The following is a 20,915-nucleotide window of genomic DNA, read 5'->3' on the forward strand; positions in this document are numbered from 1 at the left end:
TATCCAGTGCATAGTTTGTATCTAGTATAATAACTTTGAGAATATTCTTGGTTACTTATACCTTATCTAATCTGCTAGTGGAGTATAAAGATCAGGGATGTTGCTGTCTGAACTCAGTTTTCTTATCAATAAAATTGTGACAAAATGCTACCTAGAGGTGTTGCTGAGGGATTAAATGAAGTGTGTATAAAATATCTGGCATAGTGGGAGGTGTTCACTCAACATTTGCTATTCCTATGATTGCTCATTGTTTGAGGTAATGTCCTTTCCCTCCATGGCAGCACCCATGGACTCCCTCGGGAAGCCACATCTGCAGGCCTCTACATTTCCTAGATAGTGAGGATCATATGGGGGGCTCATTTAGAACAGAACCATGAGTTCACATGTCCATAGTCGAACTTGATGACATTTAATTGTGAAGTTAGAACATGAAAGACCAGTGGAAATTGAAAAAAGAGGTCATACTGGGGCTCCTATGTCTTCCAAATTCTGTCCACAATGGGAAGTGGCACTCCCTCATACCAGTACTATGGGGATCGTTGGGACATTGACATGAAACTTAGACCTCAGTTTCCCCTCCCCAATCTATACACTATGCAACATCTGGTATGTTATCTACTGAAACATAAGAGACTCTTCACCCTACCAGGGCGGAGAAAATCCCTGCTAGCTGTATTCACCCTTTAGTATCAATTTCAATAACACAGACACAGGGAGAGCTCATTATTTTTAATGGTTAACAACAGTTTTAATAGTTCATCCTGGGAACTATCTCCCAGATCCTCTCTCTAAAAGAAATCTATTCACATGCAATGCCTGCAAGAATTCAAATTTCATAAACACAATATTGCAAAAGCAGAATTAAGAAAAGCCTTCATAACCTTGAGATTAAAAACAATGCTTCATTATTCTCTCAGTATGTGTTACTTAATGCTAAATACTAAACACTAAAAAAAGCTGTACTGGCAAGCTGATCACTGATGGCTGGGAACTTGGGAGAAGAATAGAGAAGGAAGCTCTTATAATGATAAGCACTTTTACATTCATTTTTCATCTCATAACCAGAATAACACAGGGCAGATCTATTTTGCTAACTGTGTTGTTGTCAAAGGTAGAAAACTCCAGAGAAATATTCTCAGAGCAATGACTGGAGCTGGTTTTACTTCTGACATCTAAGTTAGAAGGAACCAGTATGCGCAGTGCCCTTAAAACTGAGGTTTCTCTTCCTGCTCACACTTTGGTTTGAAAGCACTGCAACTATGCACACAGTATCAGAGCCATAGTAATAGTACAATAAATGTGTTGAACTTATACCTAGGCTGCTGAATCGAACTTTCTTCCAGTGGAAACCTTCTGTACACTTCTTAGAGGCAACATTCACACATCTAGGAAGGCCTTATTTATCACAACTGGCCCTCAATGCCCTGAAATCCTGGGGGACCAAAGGAACAGTAGCACTACAACAAACAACTTTCTTACTTAGTTCATTCCAGTCTCCTGAATATGCCCACTTGGCATCAAAATTTGTGACCAGAGTTTAAAAGATTCAATATCATATGTAATCAACATAAGATAAATCTATGTATGCCTCCTTCATTATATTCATTATACGCAAAATTAAGAAATCTGGGGTAGTTGGCTATGGTGGTGCAGGCCTGTAATTCCAGGGACTTGGGAGGCTGAGGAAGGAGGATCTCAAGTTTGAGGCCAGCCTCAGCAACTTAGCAAAACCCTGTCTCAAAATAAAAAAATAAGAACTGGGAATGTAGCTCAGTGATAGAGCACCCCTGGGTTCAATCCCCAGTACCAAAAGAAAGAAAAGAAAAAAAATCTGGTATAAGAAGTGACCAATGTGAAATCAGCTGCCCCTTCTGTTTTTTGTTTTGTTTTTTTGTTTTTTGTTGTTGTTGTTTTGATTTGTTTTTTGTTTTTCTCATTCACCTGTTCTCTTCCTTACCCTTAAGGAATTCTTTTTTCCCCTTCCCCTGCTTTCTTCTCTTTCTTCCTCATTACCAAAGCTATATAGTTCTAAATATCTGCAGCCCCAGGAAGTGGGGGTAAATAAAGCAGTTTTTAGTTCCCAGAAATGGGAGCAGTTCTTTAAAAAGGCTCTGGTCTTACTAACAGTGATTTAGATCCTCTTTCTTGAACTCATGGATATCCAGAACATTCTATTGGATGTGAATTCAATATCAACACAGTTAACTGGGGATTTTAGTTTGTAGGATGTACATTTTAGGAAGAGGAAAAGAAAGAAGAAGAGGAGGAGGAGGATGAGGAGAAGGAGGGGGAGGAGGAGATGATGATGATACAATAAAAATAAACCATTAGTCACACACATAAGATCCACTTGGGTGTGTGTGTGTGTGTGTGTGTGTAAAAGTAAAACAAGGAGTGGAATGTATTTAAGCTAGATGCACATTATTAAATACATATTTGTCACAAATTTCAAGTTTGAAATTCACGAAGATTGACTGGAGGAGAATATTGCTATCAGTAAATCAGTGTGCTCTTCTTTCATAGGATAGGAACCAGAACTAGAGAAGCCAGGTTGAGTAAAGGCAAGAGACCAGTTCTCTGCCTCCATTTCTCATTCCTTGCTTCAAATAGTAGCCTAAGGAACTCTCCAGGCCATTTACTGGTTAGTATCCTTAGTCTGTTCTCTACCCTCAGGAGAACCAGCATCCTTTGCTCCATAAGAGTAACAAAAGTTATTTCCTTAGGGAATTCTGTGTAAGTCCTTCTATTAGTTCTACTCTGACATTACCCGGTTCTGAATGTTTTTTCATTCATTTATTCATTCAACAAACTCTTCTTGAGTATCCACTCTCTGCCAAGCACCATGGCAAATGCTAACTAGTTGATTAACTTCAATCTCTGCAATATTCATTTGTAGGTTGAATCTCTGACTCAATTAGGCTGCTGTGTTGGAAACTGGAATATGCTGACATGTCAAAACTGTCACTAGGAAGTGTTAAATCACTCTCAGCATATCTCATTCCCCAGCTAACTGGAAAATTTTCAATATGGCAATATTGATTTTTTAAAAAGATGACACAAAAGGGAAAGGATTGGTTTTCTGTTTCTTTGGAAGAGTATAAAAACTGATTTTTGAGGCAGCCTGGTGTTGTGGGAAGGTTACCAAATTTGTAGTCAGATGGCCTAGACCCAGTCTCTGCAGATGGATGAGGAGAAAAGGCACTCTTCGCTGGCTCCCCTGGTCCATAATCCTAAGGAACCTATTGAACCCTTTCAAGGCCCCATTGTTTTAGCCTAAAAATGAGTCAGGTATCATTGTCCCACCTCCTTCTGACAATATGGGAAGAAAGAGATGAAATAATGTTTGTAAAAGTAGTTTGCAAACCCTAAAGCGCCATAAAAATGTAACTTCTCACTCGAAAACAAGCATTGATATTCCTTTCATGGAATCCATTACATTATAGTTTCTTTTCCTCCTTTTTTTTTTTTTTTTTTTAAGAGGAGGGAGCTTACATCCAACCAACATTATTTGGGCATTTGATCCAGAATAACCTATATTTGTTTCCTCATGGAAGAGTTAGAAGTTTTCCTTGTTGAAAATGAAATGCACTCCCCGAGGGCCAGAGTCAGAGTTGGAGATGCACTGTTTGTTGAGGGTTTCAGCCAAGGCTTCAGGACCACAGAGGAACACGCCTATTCTGGTACTTTCGGGGAAAGAAGGAAAAAAGAAAAAAACAGTTTCAGACTTTGGAATAAGATGGACTATAAAGCAGGTGGGGGATTTCCTATCAATCTGAGGCCTCAGGGCTAAATCCTCTCTGCTCCTTTGTCTTTTCTACAAATGACAAGAGTTGGGCTGGGGTTGTGGCTCAGTAGTAGAGTGCTTGCTGGCCTGTGTGAGGCCCTGGGTTTAATCCTCAGCACCACATATAAATAAATAAAAAATAAAAGATCCATTGACAACGAAAATATATATTCATATATAACAAATGGCAAGAGTTCAGATTACTCTGCAGGTTGGAGACTCAGCCCTGCTTGTGGGGACAGCTGGATATTTCAAAAGGCAGTTGACTTCCCTAGAGAATGAATTCTAAGAAGCGTTTTTGGAAACTTCTACCATAGAGAAAATGGTGGTTAATTTGTGAGTTTGTGAGCTACTTCCTTTCAGGGTTCTGGGCCCCAAACCCTTTCTGGCACCTTGAAATCAAGAGCAAACCATCTTTAGGTACCCCAACTCTGACAGGTTGGTGTATCTCCTCCCTCAAAGAATTTAAGGCTTTGCTCTTCAATGGTAGTTTCACATCAATAGCTTTTTTTTTTTTTTTTTTGGTACCAGGGATTGAACCCAGGGATGCTTAACTACTGAGCCCCATCCCCAGCCCTATTTTGTATTTTATTTAGAGACAGGGTCTCACTGAGTTGCTTAGGGCCTCACTAAGTTGCTGAGGCTGGTTTTGAATTCTCGATCCTCCTGCCTCAGCCTCCCAAACTGCTGGGATTAAGGCATGTGCCCAGCTCTGGCACTGGCTTTTTAAGAATGCAGATTTTTTTTAATATTGTTTTTTTAGTTGTACGCAGACACAATACCTTTATTTTATTTATTTATTTTTATGTGGTGCTGAGGATCAAACTCAGTGCCTCACACATGCTAGGCAAGCGCTCTACCACTGAATCACAACCCCAGCCCCCCCAGAACCTGCATTTTAAAAATATAACCAGTTGAACTGTACGCTCATAATAGTGTAAGAAGCAATGGTGGAATGTATATATTTATGGCCAGCTCTTGAGTTTTTCATGTGTTCAAGCAAGATGGGAGCTCTCAAGGTCTCGTGATGGGTAAAGCTTTAGTGAGGGCAGAAAGAACCTTGGGACAGCAATCAACTTACAATTTTAGATTCAGAAGCTACAATTGAAGAGGGCATGGTAGTAGCACATGCCTGTAATCCCAGGGGAGAGGAGGAGGGAGAGGAGGAGAGAGAGGAGGGGGGAGTGGAGGGGGGAGAGGAGGAGGGAGATGAGGAGGGAGAGGAGGAGGGAGAGGAGGAGGGAGAGGAGGAGGGAGGAGAAGCAGCAGCGACTATAACTGAAAGTGAAGAGTGTAGTGTCTCCTTAATTATAAGTGTAAATTATATGAATATTTAAAAGAAGTGGATACACTAGTGAGATTTAGGTAACAGAAACAAAACAAAACCATGACCCTGCTTGGGATAGGCAGTTAAGAAAGTCTGAGGGAGGAACCTGAGATTCTTATTTTCTATAACCCCCCAGGTAAGTTTGCTGTGATTTAAAGTTTCCCTCCTAAAGTCAAAGATATTAGGAATTTTCAGTTGGACATGAATTCAACCCCAGTATAGTAACATGGGTATCTTAGTTTCTAGAATATAGAAATGTAGGCATGCTTGGGAGCCATTGCTAAAGTAGATGAAAAGCCTCAAGAACACCCTGATGAGCTGGGCATGGTGGCACATGCCTGTAATCCCAGCTACTGGGGAGGCTGAGGCAGGAGGAATACAAATTTGAGGCCAGACTCAACAATGTAGCAAGACCCTGTCTCAAAATAAAAAAGAAATGGGGTGTAGCTCAGTTGTAAAGCACCCCCCAGTATCAAAGGGAAAGGAAGGGGAGGGGAAAGGAGGGAGGGGAGGGGAGTGGAGGGGGAAAATGAAATGAACAGCCTGGTAGTGGGTTCCTTACTTAGGATGTTGACTCGCAATTGTCTTGAACTCATTATCCCAGTTGGGCCGTCCATACAAAGTCTTTTGCTTCAAGCCTGTAATCACATCTTTCTCCTCATCATGGTGCACAGCAAAGTGATTGGCCTGCAGCAAAGGACATGAATTCAGGAAAAAGAAGCATGCTGTGACACACACACACACAGGTACAGTTGCATAACCCAAGGCACCAAACTGGAGGCTAGATGAAAAACAAAGATAAACAAACTGGATTCTCTCTAGCAATTTCCCCTCCAGAAGGGGACACCTTGAAGTATAAATATAAATAATATAATATGTAGAATTGGCTGTGATGAGTGCCAGGAAGAGACACAGCATTCAAATGAGAACAAAGAAGGAAGGTCTAGAATGGGAGGCTAAGGGAAGGTTGAAGGCCCAATAGCATTTGAGTCAGGCATTGAAGTGTGGGTACTGTCTCACTGTCTTTCTCTGGGTCTCTGTCTCTGTCTCTGTCTCTGTCTCTCTCTCTCTCTCTCTTTTTTTTTTTGTGTGTGTACCAGGAATTGAACTCAGGGGTGTTGAGGCTGGCTTCAAACTTGCAATCCTTCTGCCTCAGCCTCCCGAGTTGCTGGGATTATAGTCGTGCACTCCCCCCACACACTGTTTTACTCTTTCCTTTGTTTGAGCTTCTCTCCTCACCCTAATGTACTCCACTCATTTGGGAGAATCACTAAGAACTGACATATTCACTGACTAAAATATAGTAATATTTCCATAACTTAACAGGACATCAAATCAAACCTGAAGCTGGGCACATGCTCTTTTCCTGCTACTGTTCTAGGGAGCCTCAGCTTGAACAACAGGTATTTTTCATAAAACTGGCTAAAATTAAATGTATTTTTAAAATAAATCAGATATTAAATTCACCAGGCAGGGGATGGATGATGAGGATGGAGGGGATTTAGAGAGAGAGTCACAGCCAGATGCAGTGGCGCACACCTGTAATCCAACCTGCTCCAGGAAGCTGAGGCAGGAAGATCACAAGCTTGAGACTGGTCTGGGGAACTCAGTGAGAGCCTGTCTCAAAATTTAAAAAATGAAAAAGGGCTGATGATGTAGCTCATTGGTACAGCTCATTGGTACACCCCTGGCTCCCCAGTACTGCAAAAATAAGTGAATAGTAAAATGGTACAAACAATTTTAAAAAGAAAGGAAAATCAAAAGGTGGTCACTTAATTCATAATGCTATGGGACCAGTTTTCCAAAGCAAAATAATTATTTTTTTTCAATGCACATAAGTTTCCTATTTAAAAAAAAAAAACTGTGTCTGGCTTTTTTAAATTGTAAAACTGTTATTGCTGGGCATGGTGGGGCACGCCTATAATCCCAGCTACTCGGGAGGCTGAGGCAGGAGGATCACAAGTTCAAAGGCCAGCCTCAGCAACTTAGCATGGCCCTAAGCAACTCAGTGAGACTCTGTCTCAAAAATGAAGAATTTTAAAAATAGCTAGTGATGTGACTCAATGGTAAAGCATCCCTGGGTTCACTTCCTGGTACCTAAATAAATAAAATAGCAAAACTGTAAAACAATTTATAAATCATAGATTTTCCCCCTGGGTTTCATTTTTGTCAAAGGGGTTTTACTGTTTTGTTTTTAAATTGCAGAAGTGGTATCTTTTTAAAAAAAATTTTTTTTAGTTGTAGTTGGACACAATACCCCTACTCCATTCATTTCTATGTGGTGCTGAGGATCAAACCCAGGGCCTCACACATGCTAGGCGAGTGCTCTACCACTGAGCCACAACTCCAGCCCCCAGAAATGGAATCTTAAAACTGCTTTTTCTGAAGCATCAGTTGTCATGGTCATGTGTCCCTGGATCTACATTTACTACAAGACTCTTCTAAGACTTGGAGAATCTATGATAGGCAATAATTTAAAAACTCAAATTAGCTGGACACGGTGGTGCTCACCTATAATCCCAGTGGCTCAAGAGGTTGAGGCAGGAAGATCACAAGTTCAAAAGCCAGCCTCTGCAACTTATTGAGGCCCTAAACAACTTAGTGAGACTCTGTCTCAAAATTTAAAATAAAAAGGCCTGGGGATGTGGCTCTGGCCAAGCATCCCTGGGTTCAATCCCCAGTACCAAAACAAAACAAAACCCAAATGAAATGGCACTCTTGACAGTTAGAGGATGTAAGTGAAAGATGCCAGGGTTGAGGAGCCAATGCCTAGCTAGAGCCAGCTGCTGTGCTCCAAATATGTCTCCTCCAAAAATTTCAGGTGTTTCTAATGTTATAGCATTAAGAGGTAGGACCTCTAAGAGGTAATTGGGTCGAGAGGGCTCCTCCCTCATGGATGATATTAAGAACCTTATAAGAGGCTTCATGTACGGTTGTAGGAGCTTGTCAATTGTAAGATGTTTACAGTGCCAAATCTCCTTGGGGGGCCTGGGGAGATGGGCAAAATCACCCCCAGCTGAGAACTACTGGCTGATTTTATTATAGTGGCCTCTGAACAGTATTGAAAGCACACTTTCATTTGAAATACACACACACACACACACACACACACACACACATCACACATATGTCTCACCTTCTTTAGCTATATGGTGGTTTATTTACTATTAATAATCATAAACTACTGGTAGTCACCAAGAGTACAGGCTCTGGAACATTCTGACTATGCCACTTACTTGCCAGGTGCCTTTAGGCAAATGACTTAATCTATTCTGGGCCTTGGTTCTTCATCAGTAAAATGTGGATAATAATAGTAGTGATCTCATAGGGTTGTTGACAGCATAAAATTAGACAATCTGTCTAAACTTTAACCATAGTACCTGGTGTGCAGTTCAGTCTCTCTCTGTGTCTATAGGGGATTGGTTCTAAACCCCTCCTGCTTAGATACCCAAATCTGTGGTACTCAAATCTTTTATATAAAATGGTGTAGTATTTGCATAGAAGTTAGCCCATCAGGAGGCTGAGGCAGGAGGATCCAAGTTTAAGGCCAGTCTGGGCAAATTAGTAAGACCCTATCTCAAAAGTAGGGGATGTAGCTCAGTGGTAGAGGGTTCCTGGGTTTAACTCCCAGTACTGGAAAAATAAAAATAAGTCTATGCACATCCTCCCAATATACTTTAAATGATCTCTAGATTACTAATATTACCTAAAATAGTGTAAATGCTATGTACGTGTTGCATGCACACTGTATTATTTAGGGAACAATGACAAGAAAAAAAGCCTGTACATGTTGAAAACAGATCCAAGTGTTTTTCCAAATATTTATTATCAGTGGTTGGTTCAATCCACAGATGCAGAACTGATTCATAAGGAGGGCTGACTGCATATAGTTAACAACTATAAACATATCAAGTATGCATATTAAGTCATATGCATAAACATATGAATTAAAGGAACACAAACACATTTTTTCCTCATTGTCCCCTGGCAAATTTTGTCTGTCTGGTTTTGGACTCCCAGATGGGAGTATTGCATTAATAATGTCAAGGGCTTGGCCTTTATTCCCTCTGAGAATCCTTAGCTTTGAATCTAGTCTCAACAGTCTACCAGGTGGTGATGCTGAGTTAGAGTGAATGGGCTAGATCATTAGAATCCATTGACCATTCTTGGGGAAAAAAATAGTACACAGGACACACCAGTAACCAAGGGAAAGTGGGCAAGCCCTGGACACTAAAGGAAGGACTTGAGACCTGGATCTTTATCCTCACCTGAGACTCATCCCAGCCAGTGAGGTAGATGTTGTAGCTGAGGAAATCAGCATTGTTCCTCTCCTGCATCTGGGACTCCAGCAGCTGCAGCAGGTCTGCAAACCACTCAAAGGCATGCGTATCCCGGCACAGCCAGTAGAAGTAGATCTGGAAAAGGACGGATCCCAGAGCAGATTATATTGGCATGGGTTCCCGCAGCATGAACACATGCATTGCTACTGTCCCCCTAACTTTTTTTCCTGATGCTCAGAATGCCTAGCAACATAGGTTTTCAGCAAGTTCTGGACATTTCATAGGCTCTGGCAGGGCAGTAAATAACTAACTTGGCCTCAGGAATACATAATTCAGCTGGGTGCAGTGGCGCCTGCCTATAATCCCAGTGGCTCAGGAGGCTGAGGCAGGAGGATCTCGAGTTCAAAGCCAGTCTCAGCAACACTGAATCCCTAAGCAACTGAGTGAGATCCTATCTCTAAATAAAATACAAAATAGGGCTGGGGATGGGGCTCAGTGGTCAAATGTCCCTGAGTTCAATCCCCAGTACCTGCCCCCCGCCACAAAAAGAAAGGAAAAAAAAAGAAAGAAAGAAATACACAGTTCAGAGAAAAAACAAGTCTCTAGTCCACCTATTTTTCATCTTGGGCTGGTTACTTCTTCTCCCCCAGAAGCCTTGACATCCCTTGTACCTCCTCTCAGAAAGACATGAGGAAAGTAGACTAGCAGGAAAAAAATAGTTTTACCCATTCCTCCTCCACATAGAAAAGAGGTGAAGGGGAAGAATTCTAAACACAAAACAAAACAAAACAAAACAAAAATAACTATATAACATAAAAATGTCAAGGTAGGCTCAATGTACCCTTCAGAATTTATCTTTATAGTTACTAGAGTGACTCAGCATTTATTGAGGATGTCCTTCATCAGGTAATTTACATGTAACACTCCCCTGGGAATTTATCCTGAGGAGACATCCATTAGAAACAAAAAGTTTCATGTCTCCTGCCCTCAGCCTGAAAAAAAAAAAAAGTGTTAAAGGCCTAAAAAATTGATTCTATCTCAATATATAATCCCAGATGGAAGAAAAATTAGTCTGCATCTTCCTAATGGAATAGGAGGGAATCGTTAAAAATCAACATTATGAAGTCTTAGAAAACATTATGATGTCTCTGAAAAATGTTTTCTGTGTTTTAAAAATCAGGATATGAAATTGTACATAGTTGAAATTTACCAATTTCCAAAAATATGTAAGCCTGTAAAAAGAATATTACAAAAGAAGATAGACATCCACATTTACTATTATTTTTATTAAAACCTTTTTTAAAAGGTTTGTCTCATGTATAACTATAAAGCTCTAAGAAAAAGGGGGAAGACATGGTGGCTCACACTTGTAACTCCAACAGCCAGGAGGCTGAGGAAAGAGGATCACAAATTCAAGGTAAGCCTCAGCAACTTAGGGAGGCCCTAGCAACTTATTGAGACCCTGTCTCAAAATTAAAGGGCTGGGGGTGGAGGCTGGGGATATGGCTCAGTGATGAAGTGTCCCTGGGTTCAATCCTTGGTACCAAAAAAAAAGAGGGGGGTTGCATTGATGTAAATCAATTAATTTTAATTGCACTTTCATCCTCAAAAGTGAGGAATAAATGAAATGATTTTTGTGGGGGGTACGAGGCATTGAACTCAAGGGCACTCAACCACTGAGCCCCATCCCCAGCTCTATTTTGTATTTTATTTAGAGACAGGGTCTCACTGAGTTGCTTAGGACCTTGCTTTTGCTGAGGCTGGCTTTGAACTTGCCATCCTCCTGCCTCTGCCTCATGAACCGCTGGGATTACACTGCCCACCACTGCAACCAGCTGGAATGATTTTTAATAAACTCTTCTAAGACACACACAGAGAAAAAAGAACATATACAAGAGGATGGAGGTATAGGTCAGTGGTGGAACACTTGCCTAGCCTGCACAGGCCCTGGGTTCAATCCCCAGCAGAAGGAGGAGGACTAGGAAGAGGAGGAGGAGAAGGAGGAGGAGGAGAAGGAGGAGGAGGAGAAGGAGGAGGAGAAAAAAGAGAAAGGGAAGGAGGAGGGTTAGGGCTGTAAATATTTCTTTCCCAAGTTTCTTTCTTGGGAACATCCAGTAATGCTATATAAATACTGTATTAAATTACTTTGACCAATATACCTGCTTCTAGAGAGCACATTTAACTTATCGTATAGTCTAAGCCTGGGTCTCTGGAACCACGAAAGCTTTTCTTTACTTTCCATGTTCCCTGCCGGACCTTGCCCTGAAGGGGATTTCACACTTCATTTGGCAATGAATGGCCACCCTAGGCCCTGAAGGAACTTACCTTTTTGAGCCTCAGATTGGTGGCATTATTGCAGTATTTGTACCAGACCGACTTGAGAATGGATGCGAAGGGCGTGACCCCAATCCCTGCTCCCACCAACATCACCACCTCGTAGCTGAACACGTCTTCACTGGCTGTACCGAAGGGTCCATCAACGGCTATCCTGAATGGGAGCGGAGAGGAGGTAGTTAAGGGATGTCCTGCTTTTCACAGTAAGATGGAGCTCTCTTTCTACTGCAGATGTACAATACGGCAATTCCAACTGGGGCCATGTATCTATGACGCACTTTCTTCCATGAAATGATTAACAAGTAAACAACTTAGTGCAAACATTGGGGTTGAAAATAAGAAGAGGAATTTTAGCTAACTGAAAACATGGTAACTCACCACGGCTATATTTTCACCTTCCCATCCTCCTTTCCTTCTTTTACACACACACACACACAAAAAAAAAACAAAAACAAAAACAAAAACAACAACAACAAAAAGAAACCCACATGCACACACATCTCTGTCTCTTGCCAGAACATCCTACACTTGAAATTCCTACTTATATTGCACACTGATGTGAGAATTTTCTAATATTATAACATCCTATAGATTTGCTATTCCCACTTCTCTTTTGTCTATTGATTGAGCTATTCAACAAACTTTTCTTCAGCATCTGTTAAGCACCTGATACTATGTTAGGCATGTGGGGAGAGTGATGTAAAATCAATAATGCCTGGCATTTTCTCTCAAATAAATGGTGCTGATTAAAATTTAAGAATATTTTTGGCCAGGCACAGTGGCTCAGTGACTCAGGAGGCTGAAACAGGAGAATTGCAAGTTCAAGGCTAGCCTCAGCAACTTGGTGAGGCCCTGTATCAAAATAAAAAAAATAAAAAAGGGGGCTGAGGTTGTGGCTCAGTGCTAGAGTGCTCGGGTTTAATCCTCAGCACCACATAAAAATAAATAAAATAAAGGTATTGTGTCCAAATGCAACTAAAAAATAAATACTTTTTAAAAATAAAATAAAAAGGACTGGGAATATAGCTCAGTAATAAAGTGCCCCTGAGTTCAATCCCTATACAGGATATAATAATATAATTATTATTATAATGATAATTTTGATACATTACAGCTCAGTTTGTTAGAAAAGTCAATGTAACTTGGTATTAACGAACTTAAAGGAATTTGAAAATATTTATTACTAATTTATTACTAATATTTGGTCCAAATATTTTTAATTTCACATAAAGACATTAAAAATATGCATAAGCATACCACACACATGCAATGGGGAACACAGGGCTCTGTATATTCTTAGGACCTCTGTGTTTTGTCAGAGACTCAGGAGATAGCATAGTGAGATGTGGGGGAAGAGGAGCTGTTGAGTGCCATTTTCCTTGAACACCTATACCTTTGTAACATGTGCCTTGTACTCACTTAGGTAGTTTCCAGGCATCTTGAAACTCCTGCTTATCACAGCCACAAGCATTGAATAGTCCCTCTGTCCAGTCCCCAACAATGCGGATGTGGATGCTAAAGAAGTCTTCCTCAGGGGCAGAGGTCAGTGTGAAAGGATGCCACTCCAGCTTGGACACCTTGGGGCACTTGACAAAAATGTACTGACCCACCTCCATCTTGAATCCCTTCTTCTTCATCTGTAGCTCGATAGTTTTGAAAGGGTGAGTGACCACCTATGGAACAAAACATGTCTCTGTTAGTGACACTTTTCCCAAATATTTGCCCTTTCCATGTCGATATGGATAAAAGGCTGAGCTAAGATGTTCCATCCAGGTCTCTACTTCAGGGCCAACATGGAAGGTTCTCTAATTGGTCACTCGGAATTGTCCTCAGCTGTAGCCCATAGCCAAAGATAGACTGCCAAAGGGATACAAAGATCTGGTCGTTTCTCCCAAATTTGGGACAACTCCAAGGGACCATCTCAACTCCAGCATCCCTTGTAGGATCAACTGAGGCCACAGTTGCCAGTATGTTGTAAGTCAGGGTCACCATTTCCCTCTCCCCAATTCCATCTTTTGTACTTTCTTTACAGATGCAGTTCCTGAGAACACATCCCTGTAAACTTTCAGCACACAATTCTCTGTCTCAGAGTCTTTACCAAGGAATCCAGCCTAAGTCATCAGCCTATTCTGATTTTCTCTCTCAGAAGTCAAGGAAGGTACAAAAAAAAATAGGGGAGAAAAGGTGATAGTTTCCTGCTCAGCCTTCCTATCTCCCCAGGGGATGAGAGAGGGCCTTGAGAACTGGACAGAAGCAGATTCCACAGGCCATTATATACCAACACCCCCCAAAACCAAGTTAACTCTACTATCTGAACTTACCATGAATCACACCTGGAACCTGTCCTATTCCATGCAATACATTTTCCCTACTTGGAGAATACATGAGTCATCTCTCCCCAAGCCAGTTCCTTCCCATCCACCGCCATCTTCATTCTGCATATACTCAAATGTTCCTAACAGCTTAACTCATAATAGCAAAAAATGGAAACAATCCAGATGTCCATCAACTAGTAAGTAGATAACTATTTTTTTAAAAAATAGAACACAATAAAGAGCCATGCAGAAAGTAACATGCTGTTTTTTGTCAAAGACCTATCTACACTCCCATGTTCATTGCAGCACTATTCCCAATAGCCAAGATACGGAATCAACCTAAGTGTCCATCAACAGATGAATGGATAAAGAAAACATGGTACATACATACAATGGAAACCTATTTAGCCATATAAAGGAGAAAATCCTGCCATTTATAACAACATGGATGAATCTAGAGGATATTATGTTAAGTGAAATAAGCTAAACACAGAAAGACAAACACCACATGATTTCATGCATATGTAGAATCTAAAAAAGTTGATCTCTTGATCTCGTACAAGTTGAGAGTAGAATGGTGGGTACTAGAGGATGGAGTAAGTAGTGGGGATGGAGAAATGGGCAAAGGTTGGTTAACAGATACTAAATCACAGAGAGGAGAAATAAGGCCAGACACAGTGGCACAAGCCTGTAATCCCAGTGACTTGGGAAGCTGAGGCAGGATAACTGCAAGTTTGAGCCCAGTTTCAGTAGTTTAGCAAAACCCACCCTGTCTCAAAATAAAATAAAAGTGCTGGAGATGTAGCTCAATGGTAGAGTTCCCCTGGGTTTCATCTCTAGTACTACAAACAAACAAAAAAGCACAAATAAGTTCTGATGGTGACCATGAGTAACAATAATATACATTTCAAATTGCTAAAAGAGAGAATTTTTCTTTTTTCTCTGTGTGTGTGTGTTTGTGTGTGTGTGTGTTTGTGTGTGTGTGTGTGTGTGTGTGTGTGTGTGTGTAAATAGGAATTGAACCCAGGGTACTCTTATCACTGAACTACATACTCCCAACCCTTTTTATTTTTTTTTATTTTGAGACAGAGTCTCACTAATTTGCTTAGGGCCTCACTAATTTGCCCAGTCTGGCCTCAAACTTGAGATCTTCTTGCCTCAGCCTTCTGAGTGGCTGATATTACAGTCATGTGTCACCATGCCCAACTAGAAGAGAGGATTCTGAATTTTCTTACCACAATAAAATGATATATGTTTGAAGTGAAGTATATTCTAATTACACTGATTTGATCATTACACAAAGTATAATGTATCAAAACACTACATTTTACCTTCTAAATATGTACAATTATGTGTCACTTAAAAATAAAATAAGAATTAAAAAAAAGAAAGAGTAATATACTGTTTCTTTCATGATTCCTAAAATACCTAAAAGAACTTCATACTATACAACTAAAGATAAATCAAGGGTCATCAAAGGAAAGTAAAATCAATGGAAACAAAATAGTAAGTTTTTAATGTTGTCTGATATTTCTGGGATTTTCTTTTCATGGGTAGAGAGTTGTGGGAGAGTAGGAAATTCTTTTAATAAAAATTGTTGGTTGGGCTGGGGATGTGGCTCAAGCGGTAGCGCGCTCGTCTGGCATGCGTGCGGCCCAGGTTCGATCCTCAGCACCACATACCAACAAAGATGTTGTGTCCGCCAATAACTAAAAAATAAAAAATGTTTGAAATTCTCTCTCTCTCTCTCCTCTCCTCTCACTCTCTCTTTAAAAAAAAAAAAAAAATGTTGGTTGGCCCAGGTGTGGTGGCACATGCCTGTAATCCCAGTAACTCAGGAGGCTGAGGCAGGAGGATCACAGAGTCAATGCCAGCCTGGGTAACTTAGCAAGACCCTGTCCCAAAATGAAAATTTAAATAAAACTTTTTTTAAAGGGCTGGGAATGTGGTTCTGTGGTAGAGTGTCCCTGGGTTCAATCCCCAGTACCCATGCCATTCCCCCCAAAAAGTTGGCTGGAGGCATAGCTCAGTGGTAAAGCATGTGCTTAGCATGTGTGGCCCTAGATTTTGTCCCCAATACCACACAAAGAATTGTCAAACATTTCCAAAGCTTGTGATTTAAATAAATCTTATATGATATGGTTGTATCCAACTTCCCTTCTGCTTCAAAATACAGAGTTGGAATTTCAAATCCAGAAAATTATGTTGAAAATTGTTTGCCATGTCATCATTTTGTGTGAAGAAAAATTTTTTCGCCATATTGCAATTTTGCCATCACAGGCACAAATAGGATTTAACTAAGTAAGATACACTAGTGGACAGCATTCTCATTGGAGTATTTTGAGATAACACCTTGTTTCTTGTATATGTTGGTCTGAGAAGAAAATGAATATCAATTTTCTTTACAGGAAAACAAGTTTTCCTTACAAAGATGGTTAAGAGACATATTTGTCAGGTTCACTCAGTTTTGTCCAGTAAGGGAAATTTTGTGGCAGCTTCTTTTGCTGATCTATGGGGTTTTTCTTATAATACAATATAAATAGCAAAAAAGGAGAACTGTTTGGTTTCCTATATTGCGAGACTTCCAATGCCAACAGGACTAGCTTTACTATGACCCTTCATAGACATCAAATGAAAAAAGTTTGGACAAAGGACAGAAGGAATTTGTATGTTTTGCAAAGATGACCCCATAGCAGGCCTTTGGTAAATACTTGTTGAGTTGAACTAAATTTCATTTGATAAACATTTGTGTAATGTTTCTGGAAATTTTAACAAGGAGTTTCCATTTATATTTAGTTAGCTGAATGTTTATCTATGGGGAAAAAAACCCATAGAAGAGTTTGTGGGGGAAAGCCCCTCTAGGCTTGGGGTTAGGAGACCAGATTTAAAGTGCAGCTTAATTAATTACTAACTTGCTTGAGACTTTGGGCACTTTGATATTCTGTAATTACATATAAAGCACAGAAGAGGCAAAAATGACCCAAGAAATTATTTCAGCCTCAATCAGACCTACCCTTGGTTCCTTAGTTCTTTTGGCATCTGAAAATTTTAAGACTCACTTCATTTCATTCTTCATTTTTAACTACCCAAATAATGCATCTTCTAGTGTCTCCAGTTAAAGGCCCAACCATTTGATGAATGGGCTAAGTACACTGAAATAAACTATAGGTTTCCTCTCTGCTTTAAATTCATCAGAAGAAATTGGGGCAAAACGAACTGGGCAAAAGATAACTCATAGAGAGAGACATAAGGAACTTGGGTAGAATTGTCCAATATAATCAGACACTGAGTACTAGTAATTCTTAACCCAACCAATACCTTGGTGATGACAACCTTCTGCTGAGATCGCCAAAACCGGACCAACCGCTCACAGAGATACAGGAACATGGGACCCACTATCCATTTCCAAGTCTGTAATCAGAGCAAAAATGAAAATGAGATATGTGAAAGAATAAAGCTAATAAAAGATTCAGAGAGAGAAAAAAAATTACAAGTCAGATTAATCTTCCTAGGATTGGCTAAACGTAGGATAAATAAATCTCTACAGCAGAATGCATGAAAAATATCTGAAGTTTTGATAAACTGTTGAACCTGTAAAAATGAATATTCTCACCAGACTTGGTGGTGCATGCCCACAATCCCAGCTACTCAGGAAACTGAGTCAGGAGGATGGAAAGTTCAAGGTCCCACTCAGCAACTTAGCAAGATGCTGTCTCAAAAAAAAAAAAAAAAAAAAAGAAAACTAAAAACTAAAAATGGCTGGGGATGTGGCTCAGTGGTAAAGCGCCTGTGGGTTCAATCCCGGGTACAAAAAAATCTCCTTAGCCACATTGGAGAAATGTATCTATAGAATGAAACTTTCTAAGGAGGAACTACCCACAAGAATGAGATTTCCTCCTTCCTTCTCAGTGTCACAATTGCAGTTGCAATAATCCTACAGTAAAGCAAGGCTGGTTTCAGAATTAACATTTCTCTAAAGGGTAACATTTCAACAACCCAATATTTTTATGCAACAGTGCAATTTCTTTCTCTCACCCATGTAGTTAGGGAATAATCTTTTGCAAGATGACAAATTTTGTGCAAGAGATTAGCTGTTTCTTCAATATCCTGATAAACTAGGAGCTGTGCAATGCACTTGCTGAATAGGAACAAACCCAAAGGTTTCTAGAATTCTCTAAATACCTTTCTGGTCAGATTATGCAGTGTTTCAGTATACTGGAATTATTCTATAGTATTGTTGGCTATATAAAAACATTTAGGCCAAGCAGATCTACCCTGAGACTCAGCTACTTGGATTCCCAGTTTAATAGAGTAGCAAAAAATTTTAGAATGCAATATTATCTGAAATATGACTTTCCAGAATGGATTTCAAAGAGGAAAAAAAATCAGGGAATGCACCCCCTCCAATAGCTTCATATATGATCTTCCATTAAATTATTTGCTTATGAAAATTTGTTCCAGGTGAGAGCATGTTCCCATCTTCAGACAAAGTTGGACAATATTTGAACCAGAGGTCAGGAATGTTCTGCTGCTAGTCTTCATTTTCATGAGACAGGTATTTAAAACAGTCTTGAGTCATCCATCTATTTCTTGGGTGCCAACATGGGGTGCCATTGAGTGGAACCAGGTTTGGGCATTGCTTCTAATAGCCCCAGAAAACCAGAAGCTCCTTTGAAGCAGATGTCTGCTAAGATAGTAGTACTATGACTCTAGCTGTCATCGAGGAAATGTGCCTTCCCCAGCCCCTAAGAAGCCTGGCAATATGGTTCCCTTTTTATCCTTTCTATTGATGTTTGCATGTGGTGTGGGCAGTGCACTGATGTGTTTTGTTAATGAACAAAGATGCTCAAGGATAAGACTTCATAGTATGCTGCATCTGGGGGAAGGGTATTCCTATGCTAAGAGAGTAGGAAAAAGGGAGAAAATGGGACGCAAAATATGCTTTTATGTCATACTGTGTATAAGAAAAGAATAATAATCCTATCCAGAATCCCTTGTACAAATGATGATTCTTGTCCAATTTTATAGCAATGGTGTTTTAATCAACTTTTTGCCACTGTGACCATAATATCTGACAAGAGCAACTTGTAAGAGGGAAAGTTTATTTGGGCTCAAGGTTCCAGAGGTTTAGTACGTGGTCAACCAAGTCCATTGCTACAGAACATCATGGCAGAAGGGTATGGCAGAGGGAAGCTGTTCACCTCGTGGTGGTCAGGAAGCAGAAAGAGGAGAGAGTAGGGGCCGCAGGGAAAAGGAACCATTCCAGACACACCCCATGACCCACCTCCTCCTGTCACACCCCACCCCCACACCTACAGTTACCACCCCGTCAGTCCATTCAAAGTAGAACAGAGGGATTAGGTTGCAGCTCTCATAATCTAATCATTCTATCTCATGATTCTGCATTAACACAGGAGCACTGGGACGACACCTCATATCCAAACCATAATAAATGGCTAGCACAAGAACCAATAAGGTATACTGTCTGTCAATGAGGGGAAAGATAGAAAAATTACAAGTCCCTCTTCTCACTTTATGGAGCAGAGATTTTGAGGAAACACGAAGAGGAGCCCTTCAGAACTCCTTATATGAAAATGAAGTATTTTTTACCCTCAGTCACCAGTACCACACTCTTGCTCCGTCACATGGTGCCATTGGGTGTTTGTGTGAACCTAGCTTTCCAGCCTCCTTCAGGCCTGAAAGACTGGACCTCCTAATCCCTAAAGGCATTGCAGGGTGTCACATCATCAATTTTCTTCCCAGTTCTGAAAGCCTTATAGAAAGTCTTATTTCCTGGTATCTGAAGAGGCCTCTAGTTGCTTATGAGGGATTTATCAGCTCAGGATGGAATCTTTAACAGTCTTTGTGAAAAGCACTAACTGATGTTTTTGTGGTCTTCATATCCAAAAGAAAAGAGATGGAACTTCTTGAACCCATAATCTTTTTTTGTTTCTTTGTTTTTGGTACTGGGGATTAAACCCAGGGCCCTTAACCACTGAGCCACATCCCCAGGCCTTTTTATTTTTTATTTTGAGACAGGGTCTTGCTATATTGTTTAGGGCCTTACTAAGATATTGAGACTGGTCTTGAACCTGGTGATCCTCCTACCTCAGCCTTCTAAATCTCTGGGATTATAGGTGTGCCCCACCAGGTGCACGGCACCAAACAACAATTTTAAAACGCTGCTTTGCCAAGTTTTCTTTCAGGCCATTGATAACAGATCAATGCAAAAAAAAAAAAATTCTTTCAAGAAAGAATTCTAGCCAATAAATATAGTAGAGAAAACTAGATTTGACAACCTAGAAGTTCTGTGACATTTGTAACAGACAACTCTATGACATTTGTGCACATCTTAGACATAGTTTAAAGACTGACAGTAATAAAACTTTAATAGCAACAATGAGTTGTACATACCATAGGAGGATTCCCAGCGAAGTCCGGAACTGGGCAGCCTGGTTTTCCCCACTGTGTGATATTGTCTTTACATGAATTTTTCCCAGTGTAATTCAAACTCTTGTCAGTCTCTCCACGTACAATCCGTCTAGAAGAAAAACATGCAACTAATTCATTTAGTAGCAAGAAATTAAGCTATCTGTGTTTTTTAATTCTGGGTTTTGAGGGTTTTTTTTTCTTTTTTATTTCTTTCAGTGCTGGGGATTGAACCCAGGGCCCCACTTGCACTAGGCAATGAATATGTCCCCAGCCAGATATTCTGCATATTTTAAGTACCCCTAACATGGGTCCTGTAGTTTTTACTTAAAAGCTGTATCTTCTTATCACCCCTGAAATAGATTAGAAGAAAGAAAATACGCAATTTTTCCTTTTTTTTTTTTTTACATTATGTATTGAACCCAGGCATGCATTACTACTGAGTC

General features: G+C 40.2%; 1 protein-coding gene across 1 annotated transcript in view; it reads right to left on the reverse strand.

Moving 5' to 3' along the window:
- Positions 1-714: 714 nt before the first annotated feature.
- Cybb (cytochrome b-245 beta chain) overlaps positions 715-20,915 on the reverse strand; it is a 44,980-nt gene continuing 24,779 nt past the window's right edge. Inside the window, exons 7-13 of the mRNA XM_005323955.5 lie at positions 20,455-20,581; positions 17,359-17,451; positions 13,145-13,398; positions 11,717-11,879; positions 9,380-9,526; positions 5,674-5,798; positions 715-3,683 (exon numbers count right to left, since the gene is read on the reverse strand). Coding sequence (XP_005324012.1) covers positions 3,557-3,683; positions 5,674-5,798; positions 9,380-9,526; positions 11,717-11,879; positions 13,145-13,398; positions 17,359-17,451; positions 20,455-20,581 — 1,036 coding nt within the window. The 3' untranslated portion in view covers positions 715-3,556. The remainder of the gene's footprint in view (positions 3,684-5,673; positions 5,799-9,379; positions 9,527-11,716; positions 11,880-13,144; positions 13,399-17,358; positions 17,452-20,454; positions 20,582-20,915) is intronic.

Source organism: Ictidomys tridecemlineatus, chromosome X, assembly GCF_052094955.1.
Source record: "Ictidomys tridecemlineatus isolate mIctTri1 chromosome X, mIctTri1.hap1, whole genome shotgun sequence".
Taxonomy (NCBI): domain Eukaryota; kingdom Metazoa; phylum Chordata; class Mammalia; order Rodentia; family Sciuridae; genus Ictidomys; species Ictidomys tridecemlineatus.